We start from the raw sequence: 21,672 nt of genomic DNA on the forward strand, positions 1-21,672 counted from the left end.
CCCACCGGGTGTGGACCCAGAGCTCTGAACTGAAGATCCAGCCTCCAATGAAACGCACTGTATGAAATGGGATTTGAACTTTGAATAAGAGGGTGTCGAGGTAGAAATGCTGCCATTGAATTGTTACGATAAGGAACTGAGCTACTGATATTAATCAGTGAAAAAGACTCAACCTCAATGCATTTTTTATGATGAAATATTTTACTTTTATTTGAAAACATGGTCGGCTCTCTAAGTGACATCAAGGAACATAGAATCATAGAAACCTACAGTACAGAAAGAGGCCATCTAGCCCATCGGGTCTGCGCTGACCACAATCCCACCTAGGCCCTACCCCCATATCCCTACACATTTACCTGCTAATCTCTCTAACCTACGCATCTCAGGACACGAAGGGGCAATTTTAGCATGGCCAATCAACCTAACCCACACATCTTTGGACTGTGGGAGGAAACTGGAGTACCCGGAGGAAACCCACGCAGACACGAGGAGAATGTGCAAACTCCACACAGACAGTGACCCAAGCCGGGAATCGAACCCAGGTTCCTGGAGCTGTGAAACAGCAGTGCTAACCACTGTGCTACCGTGCCACCCTAACAGTGTTCTATGGTTACAGAGTGTTCCAGTAATTAGTGTCAGATGTCTTTGATGTATTTTACTGCACTCTTCCTCATGTTCCATTCATTGAATTGACTCTGTCCCAGAGGAAACCTGATGTGTTCATAATCACAGCTGCTTTCTGTTACTGTCCATTTTCAATTACATCAGATATTGTTAAAATCTTTGTCTTTTTTTCAAATAGGATTTTCACAGTAACTTCATTGCAGTGTTAATGTAAGCCTATTGTGACACGAATAAGTAAACTAAGAGCTAGTATCCATTCTGCACCACTGCCTGATGAATTTTACCTCATTTTAAACATCAGAATGGTTTCATTCACTAATGTGGCTGCTGCTTCTAATGATTGACAAGCAATGGAAGCATGACCTGTTGTCTAAATCATCCTGCTGGCTCTGTGAGTCTCGGTTGCTCCTTCAATGTAGACCGTGTTGTGGTTTGATCTCCTTAACCCTGAATCAGCAATGCAATGAAGTTGGTAGCAGTCATTAAAGAACGGCTCGAGGCCAGTGGAACTTGTGAAGATTGGTTAAGGTCTGTTCCTAACTTAGTCTGGGCGATGCGGGACTTTGCTTTGGATCTGAAAATCAATGGAGCGAAAGTAACATCAGATCAGTATTTAGAGCATATTCTTCAAAGAAGGGAAGGTAGGTGAACCCAAAGAACAGGATGAGCATGCAATTAACATGACCAATTTGGAATGATGTTTCAATAATTTTACCCAAGTTGTGATTTCAGTTAATGTAGAGTTTGGTTATTTGGACTGATCATTAGTTTATGTTCCTTTGCATATCTGAAACTATTTTTGAGGGGGATACCTGATAGTTCAGTGAATACCAACTTCGATCCAATTATATGCATTTTATTTGTTTAGAAATTAGATTTATCTTTGGTTGTAAAGGCAGATGTTGCATTGGATCACCCCAATCACGCAGCTACACTGTGCTGCCATCTGATTCCTTGATGTTCTTTTCAGTATAGACTTGATTCAGCTGATTCTGCTGGACTAGAGTAGTCCCCCCAGCAGCTCACCTGGCCAGACCCCCTGCCCTCACCCTGAACTTGTATCTTTCACCAGTTTCTCTCCCTTTTTTTATTCATTTGTGGGACATGGGCGTCACTGGCTGACCTGCATTTATTGTCCATTCTGATTGCTCTTGTTCAGAGCGCAGTTGAGAATCAACCATATTGCTGTGGGTCTGGAGTCACATGTAGGCCAGACCGGGTAAGGACGGCAGATTTCCTTCCCTAAAGGACATTAGTGAACCAGATGGGTTTTTCCGACAATCAACATGGTGGCATAGTGGTTAGCACTGCTGCCTCACAGCGCCAGGGACCCAGGTTTGATTCCTGGCTTGGGTCACTGTCTGTGCGGAGTCTGCACATTTTCCCCATGTCTGTGTGGGTTTCCTCCAGGTGCTCCAGTTTCCCCCCACAGTCTGAAAGACATGCGGGTTAGGTGCATCGGCCATGCTAAATCCTCTCTCAGTGTACCCGAACAGGCACCGGAGTGTGGCGACCAGGGGATTTTCACAATAACTTCATTGCAGTGCTAATGTAAGCCTACCTGTGACACTAATAATTAAACTTTAAACTTTACAAAAAGGTCAGGAGATGTAATCCACCTCCCGACCACCCTGCAGCCCCCCCCCCCCCCCCCACACCCCCCCACCCCCGATAGCCTGTCCCCCATCTACAAGGCACAAGTCAGGAGTGTGATGAAATCGTTCCCACTTGTCTGGTTGGGTTCGACTCCAACAAACTCAAGAACTTGATACCAGCCAAGACAAAGTGGCACCCCATCTATCACCTTCAACATTCACTCCCCCACCACTGACACACTGTGGCAGCAATGTGTATCATGTTCAAGATGCACTGCAGCATCTGACCAAGGCTCCTTTGACAGCATCTTCCAAACCCCCAACCTCTACCACTGTTACATATTTAAAAGGGTTGCAGGTTGCTTGAAGAACTGATCACATGATTTGATAGTGATGTCATTTGGGTGTTTGCAGAGGCTGCTGTTTTATTTTCTGAGCAGGGAACATTTATTTCAATAAAACCTGTAGTGTGTTATTTTGAATCTAAGTGTGCAAACCACATTATTTTCTTTCTGTTAATACCTACCATCCCTAACACAGTCAGGATAGTACAACCCCATAGAAGGACAAGGGTAACACCTACAAGTTCCCCTCCAAGCCACACACCATCTTGACTTATAATCACTGTTCCTTCACTGTCACTGGGTCAAATTCCTGGAACTCCCTCCCTAACAGCACTGTGGGTGTACCTACAGCACATGGATTGCAGTGCTTCAAGAAGGCAGCTCACCACCCCCTTCTCAAGGCCATTTCGGGATGGAAAATAAACGCTGGCCCAGCCAGCAACACCCATACCTCCAAAGAATGCTCCCAAATTAGTGCCTAACTCTACTGAAACTCCATGCTTGTATTCAATCGGCCATCTGTTTCTGAGCTGTGCTGAAATCAATCTTATCAAAGTCGCAGATGATATGCTATGTAATTGTCCCACAGATAAATTATCCATCCCTGTTCTTTGTAGCCCATCTGTAGACTTTAACATGATGAACCAAACCATCTCCCTCCAAAGCCTTTCCTCCATCATTCAGCTGGGTGAGTCCACACTTGCCCGGTTCCATTCTTACCTATCTAATGCAACCAGAGAATTGGCATCAATAGTTTCTCTTCCCAGTCCCACTGTTATCTCTGGAATGCCCTAAGGATCTTTCCTTGGCCCCTCCCATTGCTCATCTACATGTTGCCCCTCAGTGACATCTTTCAAAACCATGGTGCCAGTTTCCACAGTGCCACTGATGAGGCCCAGCACCATCTCGCCACCAACGCCTCCTCCACTCCTCTTGAATACTGCTCAACATCCAGTTCTCGGCAGGACACATGTTGTGACATTGGAGACTTGCTGTGTCAACATATCAATATGACACTGACTAAAAACACAACACTGGAAATACCCCGCAGGGCAGGCCGTGTCTGTGGAGAGGCAAAGTATCATAGTTTCTGGTCAAGCCCTACCTGCCTTTTTGTGGGATTTCTGGAACATTCCTTGATCCAGTGCTACACACTGATGACTGTATGGGTGCCATTGCCTGCTGTCACCACAAACTGGAAAATATCACTGACTTTGTCTCCAAGTTCCACACTTCTCTCACCTTCACCCCCTCCATCTCTGACTCTTCGCTTCTCTTCCTTGACTTCTCTGAATCTTTTTCTGAGGAAATACATTCAACAAATAGTCAGGTCTAATCTCTACCTTTAACTTGTGTCCTCAGCGCACTCACTGCTGATGGATGAGGGGGGACATTCCCAGTTGTTGTCCCACTTTAATGCCACTTTTCCCAGATTTCTGCTGCTCTTCCATCGACAGATGAATGGGACAATTTTAGGAAAATCACCCCCTCTTCCTGATGAAATTGCTGGGCCTCTGACGGAAATCTTTGTCGCTTCTTTGGACACGGGTGAGGTCCCTGAGGATTGGAGGATAGCGAATGTGGTCCCGTTGTTTAAGAAGGGTAGCAGAGATAACCCAGGAAATTATAGGCCGGTGAGCTTGACGTCCATGGTAGGGAAGTTGTTGGAGAGGATTCTTAGAGACAGGATGTATGTGCATTTAGAACGGAACAATCTTATTAGTGACAGACAGCATGGTTTTGTAAGAGGAAGGTAGTGCCTTACAAATTTGGTGGAGTTTTTTGAGGAAGTGACAAAAACGGTTGATGAAGGAAGGGCCGTGGATGTCGTCTATATGGATTTCAGTAAGGCATTTGACAAAGTCCCACATGGCAGGTTGGTTAAGAAGGTTAAGGCTCATGGGATACAAGGAGAAGTGGCTAGATGGGTGGAGAACTGGCTTGGCCATAGGAGACAGAGGTTAGTAGTCGAAGGGTCTTTTTCCGGCAGGAGGTCTGTGACCAGTGGTGTTCCGCAGGGCTCTGTACTGGGACCTCTGCTATTTGTGATATATATAAATGATTTGGAAGAAGGTGTAACTGGTGTAATCAGCAAGTTTGCAGATGACACGAAGATGGCTGGACTTGCGGATAGCGAAGAGCATTGTCGGGCAATACAGCAGGATATAGATAGGCTGGAAAATTGGGCAGAGAGGTGGCAGATGGAGTTTAATCCGGATAAATGCGAAGTGATGTATTTTGGAAGAAATAATGTAGGGAGGAGTTATACAATAAATGGCAGAGTCATCAGGAGTATAGAAACACAGAGGGACCTCGGTGTGCAAGTCCACAAATCTTGAAGGTGGCAACACAGGTGGAGAAGGTGGTGAAGAAGGCATATGGTATGCTTGCCTTTATAGGATGGGGTATAGAGTATAAAAGCTGGAGTCTGATGATGCAGCTGTATAGAACGCTGGTTAGGCCACATTTGGAGTACTGCGTCCAGTTCTGGTCGCCGCACTACCAGAAGGACGTGGAGACGTTAGAGAGAGTGCAGAGAAGGTTTACCAGGATGTTGCCTGGTATGGAGGGTCTTAGCTATGAGGAGAGATTGGGTAAACTGGGGTTGTTCTCCCTGGAAAGACGGAGAATGAGGGGAGATCTAATAGAGGTGTACAAGATTATGAAGGGGATAGATAGGGTGAACGGTGGGAAGCTTTTTCCCAGATCGGAAGTGACGTTCACGAGGGATCACGGGCTCAAGGTGAGAGGGGCGAAGTATAACTCAGATATTAGAGGGATGTTTTTTACACAGAGGGTGGTGGGGGCCTGGAATGCGCTGCCAAGTAGGGTGGTGGAGGCAGGCACGCTGACATCGTTTAAGACTTACCTGGATAGTCACATGAGCAGCCTGGGAATGGAGGGATACAAACGATTGGCCTAGTTGGACCAAGGAGCGGCACAGGCTTGGAGAGCCGAAGGGCCTGTTTCCTGTGCTGTACTGTTCTTTGTTCTTTGTTCCTCCTTACACTCCTTGTGTGCCCAGAATGGGAAATGTTGCCTCGCACAGCACTGACCTCTCTGACTTTGCTCAACAAATTGATATCACTGCTGTCTTCTTTCAATGAATGGAAATTCTACATTTAGGGAAAGAGGTGCATTCCAGGAATGCAGGTAAGAAAGAGCCAGAATTGATCTGGGGTGGCACAGTGGTTAACACTGCTGCCTCACAGCGCCAGGGACCCAGGTTCAACTCCCGGCTTGGGCCACTGTCTGTGTGGAGATTGCACGTTCTCCCCGTGTCTGCGTGGGTTTCCTCCGGGTGCTGCTGTTTCCTCCCACGGTCTGAAAGACGTGCTGGTTAGGTGCATTGACCCGAATAGGTGCCGGAGTGTGGCGACTAGGGGAATTTCACAGTAACTTCATTGCAGCGTTAATGTAAGCCTTACATGTGACTGATGAATGAGCTTTACTTTTACTTTACTTTACATCAGGTTCCAAAGGGAAAACACAGTTCAATCAGGCAACGGAATCTTTGCGGAGATCCTTTCCCAATCGGAAATGTTTTGTCTTTGCTTTTCCTTCAACAAATCGGAATCAGAGATGCCGAGGCAAAGCTGGAGAGGAGGAATTCATTGATGATTGTCAGACATTTTGCAACTATATATATGGACTTGACCCAATAAATCCCTCCGCAGCTAGCAACAAGGCCAGTGGTGAAAGTAAGTCATTGAGCGTGATACACAGTTCGACATTAAACAGAGGCACCATCTGTTGTGGCCTGGTTTATAAGCCAGTGTCCAATGGGTTACAATCTGCTGGACAATGGTTTATAATATGCTGTTTAAATCAACTGCAATCTGATTGATGAGCTATTCTGTGCCAGTTTACAAGCTTTGTCTGATAATTTATGATCTATCCTGTGTTGGTTTATGATTTGTTTTACAATAGTTGAATGTCCTTTGTAAAATCAGCCTGTGAATCAGCCTGTGAATCAGCCTGTGAATCAGTCTGTCAATCAGTCATTGAGACTGTAGTTCAGGCTGTGAATCAGCCTGTCAATCAGTCTGTCAACCACTTTCCTATTCAGCCTGTCATTCAGCCTGGCTGCTGTGTTGGGGGCCACGGGAGAATGTCCGGGGCTTTGAGAACCCAAACGTCTGGGTTTTTCAGACATAAACTCTTCCCCTCTTCCAGTGAATAGCAGCGGGGAGAGGGGTGGGTGGAGAAAGCAGTTTAATGTTGTCCTCAAAGGCTAACGGATGTGAGGAATAGGAGGGTGAATGGGGAAAGTGGTGAAACCAGCAACAATCATGAGTGAGATGTGATTCGCTGCATTTCTGGAGAGAGAAGGGATTGAGGCTGGGGTTACAGGGATTGACTAGTTGGACTGATTTTGCCTTTATCTGCTTTTAAAATGTCTTCAATTCGAAGAGTTAATCTTTGGCACTCACCCTGTTCCCTGCAGGATTCGCTACATTTGTGAAAGACTGCGTAGGTCTGCTGATCTCCTGCCATAACACAAGTCTGCCACCACAATCTCCAGACAGAAATGTTGAAGTAACTGTGCCACCTAAAAAAATGCCACGTTCCAGCAGCAGCAGCAGCAACATGGAGAGTTTTCCCAATGGAATTACAGGGCCATTCCCCAACAGTTACGATATGTCAACCTGGGAAAATGAGGCTGCATGTAATGAGAGCTCCAATACGGTACAACTCGTAAAGATGGAGGTATGTGATAAGGTTGTGGGTTGTAGAACTTGTCGCATGTGTACAAAACAAACTGACTGTCAATATTCAATTCACTCCAGTAAAACCCTTGGACCGCCATTCTCCTCTCTCATATACACAAACTCAAAATGATTCATAGAAACGTAAAAACTAGAAGCAGGAGTAGGCCATTCGGCCCTTTGAGCCTGCTCTGCCATTCATCATGATCATTGCCGATCATCGAATTCAATATCCTGATCCCCTCTTCCCGCTCATATCCCTTGATCTCTTTAGCCCCAAGAACTATATCTAATTTCTTCTTGAAATCAGACAACGTTTTGGCCTCAACTACATTCTGTGGGAGTGAATTCCACACATTCACCACCCTTTGGGTGAAGAAATTTCTCCTCACCTCAGTTCAAAAATGTTTACCCCTTATCCTCAAACGATGTTCCCTAGTTCTGGACTTCCCCACCATCGGGAACATTCTTTCTGATTCTACCCTGTCTAAACCTGTTAGAATTTTATAAGTTTCTATGAAATCCCCTCTCACTCTTCTAAACTCCAGTGAATATAATTCACACCGACTTAGTCTCTCCTCATATGACAGACCAACCATCCCGGGGATCACCCGGGTAGACCTTTGCTGCATTCCCACTGTCGCAAGGACATCCTTCCTCAGATACGGACACCAAAACTGAACACAATATTCCAGGTGTGGCCTCACCAACCCCTGTACAATTGCAGCAAAACATCCCTATTCCTAAACTCAAATCCTCTCACTCTGACAGCCAACATACCATCTGTCTTCTTTACTACCTGCTGTACCTGCATGCTTACCTTCAGCGACTGATGCACAAAGACACCAAGGTCTTGTTGAGTATCTATCTCTCTCAATTTACACATCTTCAAGTAATAATCTGTCTTCCTATTATTACTACCAAAATGGATAACCTCACATTTATCCACATTACACTGCAGATGCCCAAACACTCAGCCTGCCAAAATCACACTGAAGCATCTCTGCATCCTCCTCACAGCTCACCCTCCCACCCAACTTTGAATCAACTGCAAATTTGGAGATAATACATTCAGTTCCCTCTTCCAAATGTGAATAGTTGGGGTCATTGCACAGATCCCTGCGAAACCCCACTCGTTACTGCCTGCCAATTGGAAAAAGACCCATTCATGCCAACTCTTTGCTTCCTATCTGCTAACCAGCTTTCTATCCATCTCAAGACATTACTTGCAATCCCATGTGCTTTAACTTTACATAGTAATCTGTTATGTGAGACTTTGTCGAAAGCCTTCTGAAAGTCTAAATAAATTACATCTATTGGTTTATGCTACCAGTTACATCCACAAAAAATTCCAATAGATTCATCAAGCATGATTTCTCTTTTGTAAATCCATGCTGACTTTGTCTGATTATAGCACTGCCTTCAAATGCTGAGTTATAAATGTCTCAGTTTTATCATGTACAGATTAGAGCTTCCTTCTTACACCACTTATATTTATTTGTTTTAACCAGTCTTCTGAGTGTAGACATTGCTGGCTCGGGCGACATTCGTTGACCATCCCAAGTTGTCCAGGATTTATCTACTTGAAAGAAAGGTGGACGCAAATTCAATTGCAAACTTCACATTGGAACTGGATCAAAAATTTAACAGGAAAAATGTGCAGGGCTGCTTGGAAAGAGCAAGGGAATGGGACCATTAGGATAGCTCTTTCAAAGAGTGGGCAAGATGGGCTAAATGTCCTCCTTCTGTGTTGCATGATTGTAAGGTGAAGTGATCCTTCTTCTTGAATCACTGTAGTCCATAGTGTAGGTACAACCAAAGTGCTATTAGAGAGGGAGTTCAGGATTCTGATCCAACGACAGTGAAGGAATGATATAATTCAGGATGGGGCTTGGTTTGGAGGGGAAGTTGGAGATGGTGTGATGCCCATGCACTCTCTGCCCTTGTCTTTCTTGGTGATGGAGGTCGCGTGTTCGGAAAGTGCTGCCATAAGAACCTTGGTGAGTTCCTGCAGTGCATCTTGTAGTTGGAATAATGGGGAAGTGATGGGAGGATTCCCAAGCTGATTATCAGCCCATTGAACCATCCTAAGAACTAGCAAGTCATAGACACCAAATCCTGGGACTGGACTTGAATCTGGTGCTTCTGGTCCAGAGGTAGGGGCACTACCATTGTGCCAACAGAACTCCTTGCCATAGGGTGATAGCGATCCAACCATTTGAGGAAATAATCCAAGAAGAATTCAGCCAGGGAACAAACAGAACTTTGAGAACTTGGAACACGTGGAAACTGAAAGCAGCAAACTCAAGTGTCAATGACGACATTGGCATTGTCCATAATCTTCAGAGTTCAGAGTTTGAAACAGGGAAAAGTGTTAATGAAACTGGGGCAGAAGTAGAGACATTCCTCAGGCTGAACGAGAGATTGAAGAGGTTAAGATAAGGGTAGAGGCCAGGGTATCACTAGAGGAGTAAGGACCATTGTAAAAACCCTAGTGACACAATGTTAATGCAAACATTAATTCTCAATGCAGTGAATCTAGCTGTTGGCTGCGACAGTGAAGGGGATTCCATCCAGACATCCATTTAAATGATCAATATTTCTGCATACATGCATCATTCACTGTCTCAGGCCATTCCAAATCTAGTTACAACCAATGAGATCTTTTTGATGTGATCATTGCTGTCATGCAGGAAGATAAGAGAGAGAGTTTTACACAGACTCTCCTGCAACTCTCTTCATCTTTCCAGCTTCAGTAAATTCAACATTTCCCAATTTTAGAAGCAAGAAAGGAAAGAAAAATTGACAAGCAAGTACCAGCACCTGCACGAGGTGGCACGATGACACAGTGTTTCGCGCTGCTGCCTCACAGCGCCAGGGACCCAGGTCACTGTCTGTGCGGAGTTTGCATGTTCTCCCCGTGTCTGCGTGGGTTTCCTCCGGGTGCTCCCGTTTTTTCCCACAGTCTGAAAGACGTGCTAGTTAGGTGTATTGGCCATGCTAAATTCTCCCTCAGTGTACCCGAACAGGTGCCGGAGTGTGGCAACTTGGGGGTTTTCACAGTAACTTCATTGCACTGTTAATGTCAGCGATTTGTGATACTAATAAATAAACTTTAAAAAAAACTTAAAACCTGCGCTCGGAGTCGTGGACTGAAAACTCCATTCACCAAATAGTCCCATATTTTAATAAATGTTTTCGTAAAAGGGATTGCCAAACTGTTAGATTGTCACAGAAACCCATTTGAGTGGCTAATGTTCTTTAGGAAAGGGAACTTGCTGACCTTACCTGGTCTGGGCCTGTTTGTGACTCCAGTCCCTCACCAATGTGGCTGACTCTTTTTTTTAGAAATCATAGATAGAAATCATAGAAACCCTACAGTGCAGAAGGAGGCCATTCGGCCCATCGAGTCTGCACCGACCACAATCCCACCCAGGCCCTACCCCCACACATTTACCCACTAATCCCTCTAACCTACACATCTCAGGACTCTAAGGGGCAATTTTTAACCTGGCCAATCAAACTAACCCGCACATCTTTGGACTGTGGGAGGAAACCGGAGCACCCGGAGGAAACCCACGCAGACACGAGGAGAATGTGCAAACTCCACACAGACAGTGACCCAAGCCGGGAATCGAACCCAGGTCCCTGGAGCTGTGAAGCAGCAGTGCTAACCACTGTGCTACCGTGCCGCTCTTAACTGACTTGACCTGAAAAACGGAGTAAATGTATCCTCAGCAGCGCTGCCCATTTCCTGAGTGAATAATTAAAAGCAGCATTCTAATGTAACAGTGACATATTGATTCAATAATGACACATCAATCTTGTTTGAACTGATGTCTCCAATTCAGATTCAGCATCGTTGCCAAGGTCATGACCCTGAACATAATGAAGAAGATGAAGAATTGACAGAAAAAAATCAAAATCTCTTAAAATCTCTGTTTGAACCAGTGGATGACAAGTTAAAGGCCGGTGGCTATGCTGTGATTGAAGGTTATCAGAGATATGTGTGTGAACGAGCTGAATTGGAAGAAAGATATCGCTGCGACTCGGGCAATACAATGAAGGTATAAATATTAATCATCCTGAATTGCCTTTGAGAAGGTGGTGGTGACCCAACTCTTAACCTGCTGCAGTCCGTGTGGTGTAAATACACCAGAGCGGGTCTGGAACTGAGTCATTGGCAATTTGGAGACAGTGAGAATTCGGAGAAAAGGGGAATGATCGAGTATATCAAATCAATCCATATATATTCGATGATGATTTCGTTTGATTTATTATTGTCACATGTATTAACATACAGTGAAAAGTATTGTTTCTTGCGCATTATACACACAAAGCATACCGTTCATAGAGAAAGAAAGGAGAGAGAGCCGAATGTAGTGTTACAGTCATAGCTACGGTGCAGAGAAAGATCAACTTAATGCGAGGTAGGTCCATTCAAAAGTCTGATGGCAGCAGGGAAGAAGCTGTTCTTGAATCGGTTGTTACGTGGCCTTAGACTTTTGTATCGTTTTCTCGATGGAAGAAGGTGAGGAATGTCCAGGATGAATGGTGTCCTTAATTATGCTGGCTGTTTTTCCAAGGCAGCGGGAAGTGTAAACAGAGTCAATGGATGGGGGCTGGTTTCTGTGATGGACTGGTCTTCATTCATGATCCTTTGTAGTTCCTTGCGGTCTTGGTCAGAGCGGAAGCCATACCAAGCTGTCTTTCTATGGTAATCTGTAAAGGTTGGTCAGAGTCGTAGCTGACATGCCAAATTTCCTTCGTCTTCTGAGAAAGTAGAGGCATTGGTGGGCTTTCATAACTATAGTGTCGGCATGGGGGGACCAGGGCAGGTTGTTGGTGATCTGGACACCTAAAAACCTGAAGCTCTCAACCGTTTCTATTTGATGCCCATTATATAGACAAGAGCATGTTCTCCTTTACGCTTCCTGAAGTCAATAACAATCTTCCTCGTTTTGTTGACATTGAGGGAGAGATTATTGTTGCCGCACCAGTTCACCAGATTCTCTATCCCTTTCCTGTACTCTGTCTCGCTGCTGTTTGAGATCTGACCCACTACGCTGGTGTCACCAGCAAACTGGAAAATTGAGTTGGAGGGGAATGTGGCGACACAGTCATAGGTTTATAAGGAGTATAGTGGGGGGCTGAGGACACAGCCTTGTGGGGCACCGGTGTTGAGGATGATCGTGGAGGAGGTGTTGTTGCCTATCCTTACTGATTGTGGTCTGTGGGTTCGGAAGTTCAGGATCCAGTCGTAGATCCAGTTGTGATAGTCAGAGAGGACATGCCGAATTTCCTCAGTCTTCTGAGAAATAGAGGCGTTGGTGGGCTTTCTTAACTATAGTGTCGGCGTAGGGGACCAGGGCAGGTTGTTGGTGATCTGGACACCTAAAAAACTGAAGCTCTCAACCATTTCCACTTCGTCCCAGGTTACAGCTACAGGAGCTGGCCTGTGAGGGAGCACTGATGCAGAGCACTCCCTACACACACGGGAGGTAACTTGTTTTCTCTACTTTAAAGCTACATTAAGGTGAGAGTTCTCGGTCTTTTTTAAACAAAGAACATTAAATAAATTTCTAATGGGCATATATTTAACATAAGTATCTTTAGACTAAAGTTACGGCGGGGAGCTCAGTCCTGTGTGTTGTACCGCCTGCAGTAGATGGGAATTCCTAGATGCTGCTTGCAGTCTGGATGACCACATTTACAGGAAGTGCCATCGGTTTGATCAGCTTGAGTTGCGGGTTTTGGAGTTTGAGCATCGGCTGGAGGCTCAGCGATGCACCCGCGAGGGTGAGAGTTACGTGGACAGCAGGTTTTAGATGTGGTCACCTCGCAGCTTAAGGAAGTGCAGTCAGAGAGGGAATGGGTGCCCATCAATCAGAAGAAGGGAGGCAGGCAGCTCGTCAGGAAAGCCCCAGAGTGCATCTCACTCAAGAACCGTTTGTCTGTGTTGGAAATGGTGAGAGTGACGCTTCCTCTGGGGAGTGCAGCCAGAGTTTCCACTCTGCATAAACTTGTGCTCATCCAAAACTCTGTACCCTCAAGACATTGCCTGCAATCCCATTGTGCTTTCACTTTGCATAGTAGTTTGTTATGTGAAACCTTGTCAAAAGCCTTCTCAAAGTCTAAATAAACCACATAAACCTAGTTTTGCATGCCTGTTACATCAGGTTTCTATCTGTTCCCATTCCCTCTCCCAGGTGAGGTTTGCACTGCTGCCAGATTCACCCAAAGTTTCCAGTTTACTTACCGTAGAACAATTCAGTGATTCAGATTGAATAGTTGGTTAAGAGATTCTGTCTGAACTGAAATCTACGGTTGGACGGGGACTGAGCTCCATGGAAACAGTGCAGAAGGAGGCCATTCGGCCCATTGACTCTGCACTGAGCACAATCCCACTCAGGCCCGATCCCTATAACCCCATGCAGTTACCGTAGCTAGTCCCCGTGACACGAAGGGCCAATATAGCACGGCCAATCCACCTATCCCGCACATCTTTGGAGTGTGGGAAGAAACCAGAGCAACTGGAGTAAACCCACGCAGACACGGGGAGAACATGCAGACTCCACACAGTGACCCAAGCCGGGAATCGAACCCGGGTCCCTGGTGCTGTGAGGCAGCAGCGCTAACCACTGTGCCAACGTGCTGCCCCACTTATATAGACTCCTTTTCAAAGTGACCTGGGCCCCTCATTGCCCAGGTCATATACAGCTGGAGTGGAGATGTCGATAATCTCAACACATCTGTCACACATGATTGCAGGTCTGTCGCATTTTCTTGGATATTTTGGAAATATTTGCCCCTTTCGTGGTGAGAAACACATTTTCTGATGTACAAATTAACATCTGAACTGCAACAAATGTATCTGAAAGTTCACCAACCATGTAAATACCGATGCCTACTTCCTCATTCCAAGACTGTTGGGAATGATCTAACTCTTGTGTCTCAGGGAGGTGTTATCTGCGCATAATAATCATGGCGATATTCTCAGTACACAGGTGTACTTTCTCACTCACATGTTTTCTTTTCAAAACAGGCAAATGAAGTTTTGGAGAAGTATTTGAAAGAAAAAATCACTGAATCCGAACTGGTTCGAATGATGGATAAATTAATAGCAGATAAAGCGAGGGAACTAACAGGCAAGTTACATTTTGATGATTGTGTTTCATGCTGGAGCAACAGTGATGAATTATTGATCCTCACCACCCTGACTTGGAAATATATCACCGTTCCTTCACTGTCATTGGGTCCAAAGCCTGGAACTCCCTCCCTAACAGCACTGTGGGTGTACCTACAGCACATGGACTTCAGCGGTTCAAGAAGGCAGCCCCCCCATCACCTTCTCAAGGGGTAATTAGGGATGACTAATAAATGCTGGTCGAGCCAGTGACACCCACATCCTGCAAATTAATAAAAATAATATATGTCCATTTTTCAAAACTAAATTTCAAAATTGAAAGTCCAATATATCTGTCTGTAATTCAATGTTTTTTTCTCTGTCATTGTGACAATGTCGAATCTCTCAACAGTGACTTTTAGACATTTGTGGGATTATAATTCAGATTTTCTTGGCAATTTGATGTAAGGTTCTTTCTGAGGTATAACATTCGCAATAATTGCTCATTTTTTTCTTTGAAAGAGAATAATTTTGATTGTAAAAACTCACTTGTTGAGGTAATTTTGACCTTAAGCAGGGGTGCAAATTGGCCACCTGTTATATACCTGGTGTGAATTCCATTTCCATTGAAGTCAGTGGAGAGAAGAATCAGGAAGACACGTAACAGATAAACAACCTGCTGCCGTCTGGTTTCCTCCCCTGTTCAAAATGAGAAAGAATTCTGTCGTAGTTTTCACTTCTCTAAACTTCTAAACATAAGTTCAGGTTTCTTTACTCATTAACACCATTTTGTCCCATCTAATAACTATGTGAATGGAGGATTTGGTTGTTGTGTTTCCAATGATCTGGTTCCTAACATGTGGCCACTTCCAGGTGAATGTTTCCAAATTGATATCCTGTTCAATACTTGTGACCCATACACCGTCTTGTGATGTTGTTCATTCTATAGAAGCTTAAAGTCTGGCACCAACTCAACAAGAAAGGAAGACAAGCGTCGCCTTCACTGGAAGGCTGACTGTCTGGAAAGATGTCCTTGACATTTGTGTGTACAGCTAGATGGACAATGTTTAAAACAAACACATCATTCCAGCCTTACGGTCTCAACATCAAATTCAACAACTTCAGATGATTAGCTCTACCCCACCTCCACCCCTTTGTTTTCATTTTATTTAATTTTTAACTGTTCTCTACCTTTTATTTATTGTCTTTCTTTATTCCCCCCCACGCTTTCCCCTTATTTTATCCCCCTTTTCTTATCTTTTCTCCCCATTTTTCTCAATTTTACCTCTCTCCCACCCATTCCCCCCCTCTCCCCACATCTCCATCTGTCACATCTTACCCTCTGATTTCAGCTTCTCTGCTGTTTGGCCATTCACACCCTTTATTCTCTCTATGAGCTGCCATTAGCAGCCTTTCCCCTGGTTTCTGTGGCGATGACTCATCTTTCATTCCCTCACCCTCCATTATAAATATCTCCCACTTTCGATGCCTTTTAGCTTTGACAAAGGGTCAAGTGACTCGAAAAAGGGTCTGGACTCGAAACGTCAGCTCTTTTCTCTCCCCACAGATGCTGCCAAATCTGCTGAGATTTTCCAGCATTTTCTCTTTTGCTTTCAGATTCCAGCATCTGCAGTAATTTGCTTTTATCCATCTTCAATGTTCCTGAGTAATTGCAGTCCAGTTCAAAGTGCACCCCAGAATGTTCTTGAGCGTACCACCAAATGAAAATTATTTTAGACTGGCTCGTTTTGTTGGGGAAATGTTGGTTTTTGGATATTCTGGGCCTCACTCAGGATTCCTCAGCACGACTCACAAGGCTGAAACTGATCCGGGGTCAGATATTGGCGATGGAATTCTTTTGAAATCTTCAAGTGGACACCGACTGCTTGGACTCTGACGAATTTGAGAGAAGGGCCATTAACCCCCCCAACGCCAGATAGAAAGTCTGGGAAGAACACAAAATCAGAGATCTTTCAAATCTTTAGGGAACTTGAGTGCTCTTCATTGACATTTGACAGAGAAAGTTATGAGGCTTCTCCTGGAGTTTAATTGGGACACGGACCAGATCCCAACTTCCAGGATTTCAGGCAAAACATTTTTAAGGTTGAAGGGTGGGATTTTTGGAGCGATCCAGAAACTCTCCAAACATAATCCTTTGGCACAGCATGAGGGGTGGACAGTATAATCCTGGGCCCATAGGAAAAGGCTGCTTGGAAAATATATAGAGCAGTATCGTAACAGAACCAGGCCCATTTTCCAGCTCTGTCCAGCAAGAATACTACTCTGAGCAGACACAGGAACAGTACTCACTGAACAGATGCATTGGGTAGATCATTCAATCCCTACAATGCAGAAGGCGGCCATTTGGCCCATTAAGCCTGCACTGACAATCCCACTCAGGCCCTATCCCCATACCCCCTCCTATTTACCCTGCTAATTCCCCTGACACTAAGGGGCAATTTGCCATGTCCAATCAACCTAATCCACACATCTTTAGAGTGTGGGAGGAAACCGGAGCACCCGAAGGAAACCCATGCAGACATGGGGAGAATGTGCAAACTCCACACAGACAGTGACCCAAGCCGAGAATCGAACCCAGGCCCCTGGAACTGTGAAGCAGCAGTGCTAACCACTGTGCCACCGTGCCGCCCTGACAGTGTTCTATGGTTACAGAGTGTTCCAGTAATTAGTGTCAGATGTCTTTGATGTGCCTTATTCCACCCTTCCTCATGTTCCATTCATTGAATTGACTCTGTCCCAGAGGAAACCTGATGTGTTCATAATCACAACTGCTTTCTGTTACTGTCCATTTTCAATTAGATCAGATATTTTTAAAATCTTTGTCTTTTTTTCAAATAGGATTTTCACAGTAACTTCATTGCAGTGTTAATGTAAGCCTATTGTGACACGAATAAGTAAACTAAGAGCTAGTATCCATTCTGCACCACTGCCTGATGAATTTTACCTCATTTTAAACATCAGAACGGTTACATTCACTAATGTGGCTGCTGCTTCTAATGATTGACAAGCAATTGAAGCATGACCTGTTGTCTAAATCATCCTGCTGGCTCTGTGAGTCTCGGTTGCTCCTTCAATGTAGACCGTGTTGTGGTTTGATCTCCTTAACCCTGAATCAGCAATGCAATGAAGTTGGTAGCAGCCATTAAAGAACGGCTCGAGGCCAGTGGAACTTGTGAAGATTGGTTAAGGTCTGTTCCTAACTTAGTCTGGGCGATGCGGGACTTTGCTTTGGATCTGAAAATCAATGGAGCTAAAGTAACATCAGATCAGTAACCAGGGTCCCTGGCGCTGTGAAGCAGCAGTGATAACTGTGCCACAATGCCGCTGTAGAGATTCCCATCCCACCTCCAGTCAGATTCCTGGTGGGCGGGAACAGAGAATCCTGCAGAAGGTTTTAAACCCACCACCATAAAAACAGTTTGTAATTCTCCTGATAATGGCTTACTGACAGGTCGCTGATGACACTATGTGTAGCGGTCTGAATTCAATTTGTGTTCACTGAAATCCCGTGAATGCCCATTGAAGCAACTGCTCACTGCAATCTCCTCACACTTTCCATGTACATCATGGTGTGGGAAATTACGTCAGCCTCAAATCTGTTTGAAAATGAGTGGTGTGCACAGGTCAGACATTGGTTCCCTTGTGACGTTGAGGCGAGTGTAACATAAGGAACGCCCATGGGATTTCATCCCTAAATTCTTTGTGGGTGAATAACTTTTATTCATTTTCTGCAGCTGCAACTGGACAACTTGCTCTCAGTGAACAAGAAAACAGAACGCTGTGTCTGAAATTGGAGGAGAAAGAGCAAATTATCAAGCAACTGAAAGCCCAACTCGGGTACCACGAGGGAAAGTGAGTCACTTCAAGAGATGATGATGCAGGAATTTGCAGCCACTGAGTCTCTCATTAATGTTGCCTACAGCGCGACTTTGTCCATCTGTGCGATTATATTAGAAAACAGAACTCACTGCGAATGTAAATCGCTGAATATAAATTTGAATAAATTGATATGTTCTGTTCTTTAATCACAAGCAAAAATAAACCTTGATCGATTCATTTGAGACTGAATTGATTTTAATGAAGTGTTGTTGTATCTAATGTGTATAAAATGCTTCTTCTTTCATCAAGTCCACCTCCAGGTCAGATTGTGTCTGATAATACTCCTGTGAATCATCTTCAGTTTCCTGGATCAAAAACTCTGGAAATTAAAATCAGATTCGTAGAAACTCACATCAGGAAAGAAAGGAGGCCATTGGGCCCATTGTGCGTGTACTGGGTCTTTGTGCTTCATCCCACATTCCTGCTTTTTATCCACAATCCTGGCAATTCCTCATCCTCCAGCACTTGTCCAACTCTCTTTTCCGATTATTTCTGGAATCAGCTTCCATCACATTCCCAGCTCGAGTATTCCACATCCCGACAATTCTCATTTCTCTCCATCTGCCCTCGAGATCTTTATGATGTGGAGATGCCGGCATTGGACTGGGGTAAACACAGTAAGAAGTTTAACAACACCAGATTAAAGTCCAACAGGTTTATATGGCATTTGCTACCAAATAAACCCTGTTGGACTTTAACCTGGTGTTGTTAAACTTCTTACTCTAGATCTTTACCCAGTGATTTGAAATCGATGATCGCTGGTTATTGATCCGTTCGCCAGAGGGAATAGATTTTCTATCAAAACACCACCATCTGAAAAATCTCCATTCAGTCACCTGTTGACCTTCTCTGTTTTAAGGGGAACCCCAGTCTAAACTTTTCCAAACTCCCCTCATCTTGGTAAATCTCCGCTGTGTCTGAAACCTCGACATTTTTGATTCAGTGATTTATAGCGTTCCATCTGATCTCTTTGCCTTTACATTCTATTCTGATCTTCACAGACACGAGTAACCCACATGTTTTATTCCCCCACCTGATTGATTCGCAATGCTACCTTTAAGGATTTGTATAAATGCTCATCAATGCGTTTCTGCTCATTGGCACTTGCCAAAACCAGACCATTTTTGGTAAACTGTCTTTGCAAATGCCCGGTTCACTGGTCTGTCTCCGACATCCTAAAATCTATAACTAGCCTCAAACCAAGGGGGCAATTCTCCCAAAAGTGCGGAATTGGTGAGAAAACTGGTCTCGATCACGACTGTTTTTTCAGTGCAACCTGAGACCCGAATCTCCGCACTCTGCACCGCAGAGGTCACAATCACGAATCTCATTAGAAACCCAGGGCAGGGCCTATTCATGCCGGAGTCTGACAGTTCCGGAACTCTGCACATGCGCAGTGTCCCCGATCTGTCAGTCTCCCCAATCGCTGGCCAGCCTGGGACCCCCGCAGTGCTGCCCTTCCAGCTCTTCCCACGGCCCAATCGCGGCCCCCAGAACCCCTGTCCAGGAGCACCCTAATGTCCAGTCCACCCCCCAAGCAGTGGCGATATCCCCCCCCCCCGCTGACCCCATCTGGCAGACAAACCCCCCCCATCCCCCAAGGCAGACAAACCCCCCCCCCTCCCTGCCCCCCGCAGCCTACCCTGATTACTGTCCACCCTGAAGCCCAGCCCGATCCGTTCTGCAGAGTAGCAGCGGGATCCCCCACTCCCACCAATCGCCCCCTAGGCCCCACCCCCTTGGCACTGTTTGATGGGCAGTGCCAAGGTGCCCCTGGCCATGGGCATTTTGCCTCTTGGGCAGTGCCGGGGCACAGACTGTCTCTGGGTGCCCATGTCCAGGGGACACCCCCCCCCCTCCCCCCCCCCCCCCCCCCCCCCCCCCCCCCCCGCTCCAGCCACCCGACCTACTGGGGTGCCCCGATTGCCTCCCCTTCACTCCATCGGGGTCTCCCGCTAATTCTCTGAACGTGGGAAGCTACTCTAAACGGAATGAAATACCTCTCGCGGGGTGGGAGATGCTATCGGGCCCGGCAAGTTAAAATAAATTCAAAATATATTTAAAACAGATTAAAATCACTTGCCTGTCTTCCTGTTGGTTTCCAGCGCGGTCCCGACCTTGACTGCTCTCTGGCTCTGGGAGACGCGCATGCGTCAGGAACACAAGCGCGAATTCCGCGAAATGGCCGACACACGATTGTCCTGACCCGACCCGCCAGAGAAGTTTGTATCATCTTCAAATGTTATAATGCTGCTCCTTACACCCGAGTCTAAATCTAGTAGTGGACACAAAACTGATCCTTAGGAAACACCACTGTAAACCACCTCCCACTCTGTAATAGGAGGCAATGGTCTAGCGGTATAGCTGGATTATCAATCCAGAAACTCAGCTAATGTTCTGGGGATCCAGGTTCGAATCCCACCACAGCAGATGGTGGAATTTGAATTCAATAAAAAATACCTGGAATTAAGAATCTGCTGCTGACCACGAAACCATTGTCGATCGTCGGAAAAACCTATCTGGTTCATTAATGTCCTCGAGGGAAAGAAATCTGCCGTCCTTCCGTGGTCTGGCCCACATGCCGGCAGTCGCACAGTGCCACGTCACAGTACCTGGTTTCCACTGGCGGCTTGGGTCACTATCTGTGTGGAGTCTGCATGTTCTCCCCGTATATACGTAGGTTTCCTCCGGATGTTCAGGTTTCCTCCCACAGTCCCAAAGACGTGCTGGTTAGGTACATTGACCGTGCTAAATTCCCCCTCAGTGTACCCGAACAAGTGCCGGGAGTGTGGTGACTCGGGGATTTTCACAGTAACTTCATTGCAGTGTTAATGTAAGCCTATTTGTGACACTAATAAACTTTAAAAAATGTGACTCCAGAACCACAGCAATGTGGTTGACTCTCAACTGCCCTCTGAAATGGCCGAGCAAGACACAGTTGTATCAGTGTTTCAAGAAGACAGCTCACCACCAAGGGCAACTAGACATGGGCAATAAATGCTGACCAGCGACGCCCATGTCCCACAAATAAAGAAATTGATGAGCAATTCAGCAAAAGTCAAGGCAACATAGATATGGAGATGGTTAATGGCACTTACAGAACAAGAATATTACTTGCCACTCATCAGACAAAGCCTGAATGTTGCCCTGGTCTTTCTGGACACTAATGCTGACTGCTTCAGCATCTGAAGAGTCACAAATGGTGCTGAACTGATGCAATCAACAAATGTACTCACTTTTGATCTGATGATGGAGGAAAGATCATTGATGAAGCAGCTAACAATGGTTGGGCACAGAACACTACCCTGACAAACTCCTGCAACCATGTCCAGGGGCTGAATATTGACCAGCAACCACATCCAGCCTTCCTGGTT

At 45.5% G+C, this 21,672-nt stretch overlaps 1 protein-coding gene across 1 annotated transcript in view; it reads left to right on the forward strand.

The window, feature by feature from the left end:
• LOC144504269 (guanylate-binding protein 3-like) overlaps window positions 1-18,475 on the forward strand; it is a 32,672-nt gene extending 14,197 nt beyond the window's left edge. Inside the window, exons 5-10 of the mRNA XM_078229366.1 lie at window positions 1,081-1,265; window positions 6,037-6,264; window positions 7,011-7,273; window positions 11,124-11,339; window positions 14,318-14,420; window positions 18,154-18,475. Of these exons, the coding sequence (XP_078085492.1) occupies window positions 1,081-1,265; window positions 6,037-6,264; window positions 7,011-7,273; window positions 11,124-11,339; window positions 14,318-14,420; window positions 18,154-18,275 (1,117 nt within the window). The 3' untranslated portion in view covers window positions 18,276-18,475. The remainder of the gene's footprint in view (window positions 1-1,080; window positions 1,266-6,036; window positions 6,265-7,010; window positions 7,274-11,123; window positions 11,340-14,317; window positions 14,421-18,153) is intronic.
• Window positions 18,476-21,672: the final 3,197 nt, after the last annotated feature.

The sequence above is a fragment of the Mustelus asterias genome, chromosome 15, assembly GCF_964213995.1.
Source record: "Mustelus asterias chromosome 15, sMusAst1.hap1.1, whole genome shotgun sequence".
NCBI lineage: Eukaryota > Metazoa > Chordata > Chondrichthyes > Carcharhiniformes > Triakidae > Mustelus > Mustelus asterias.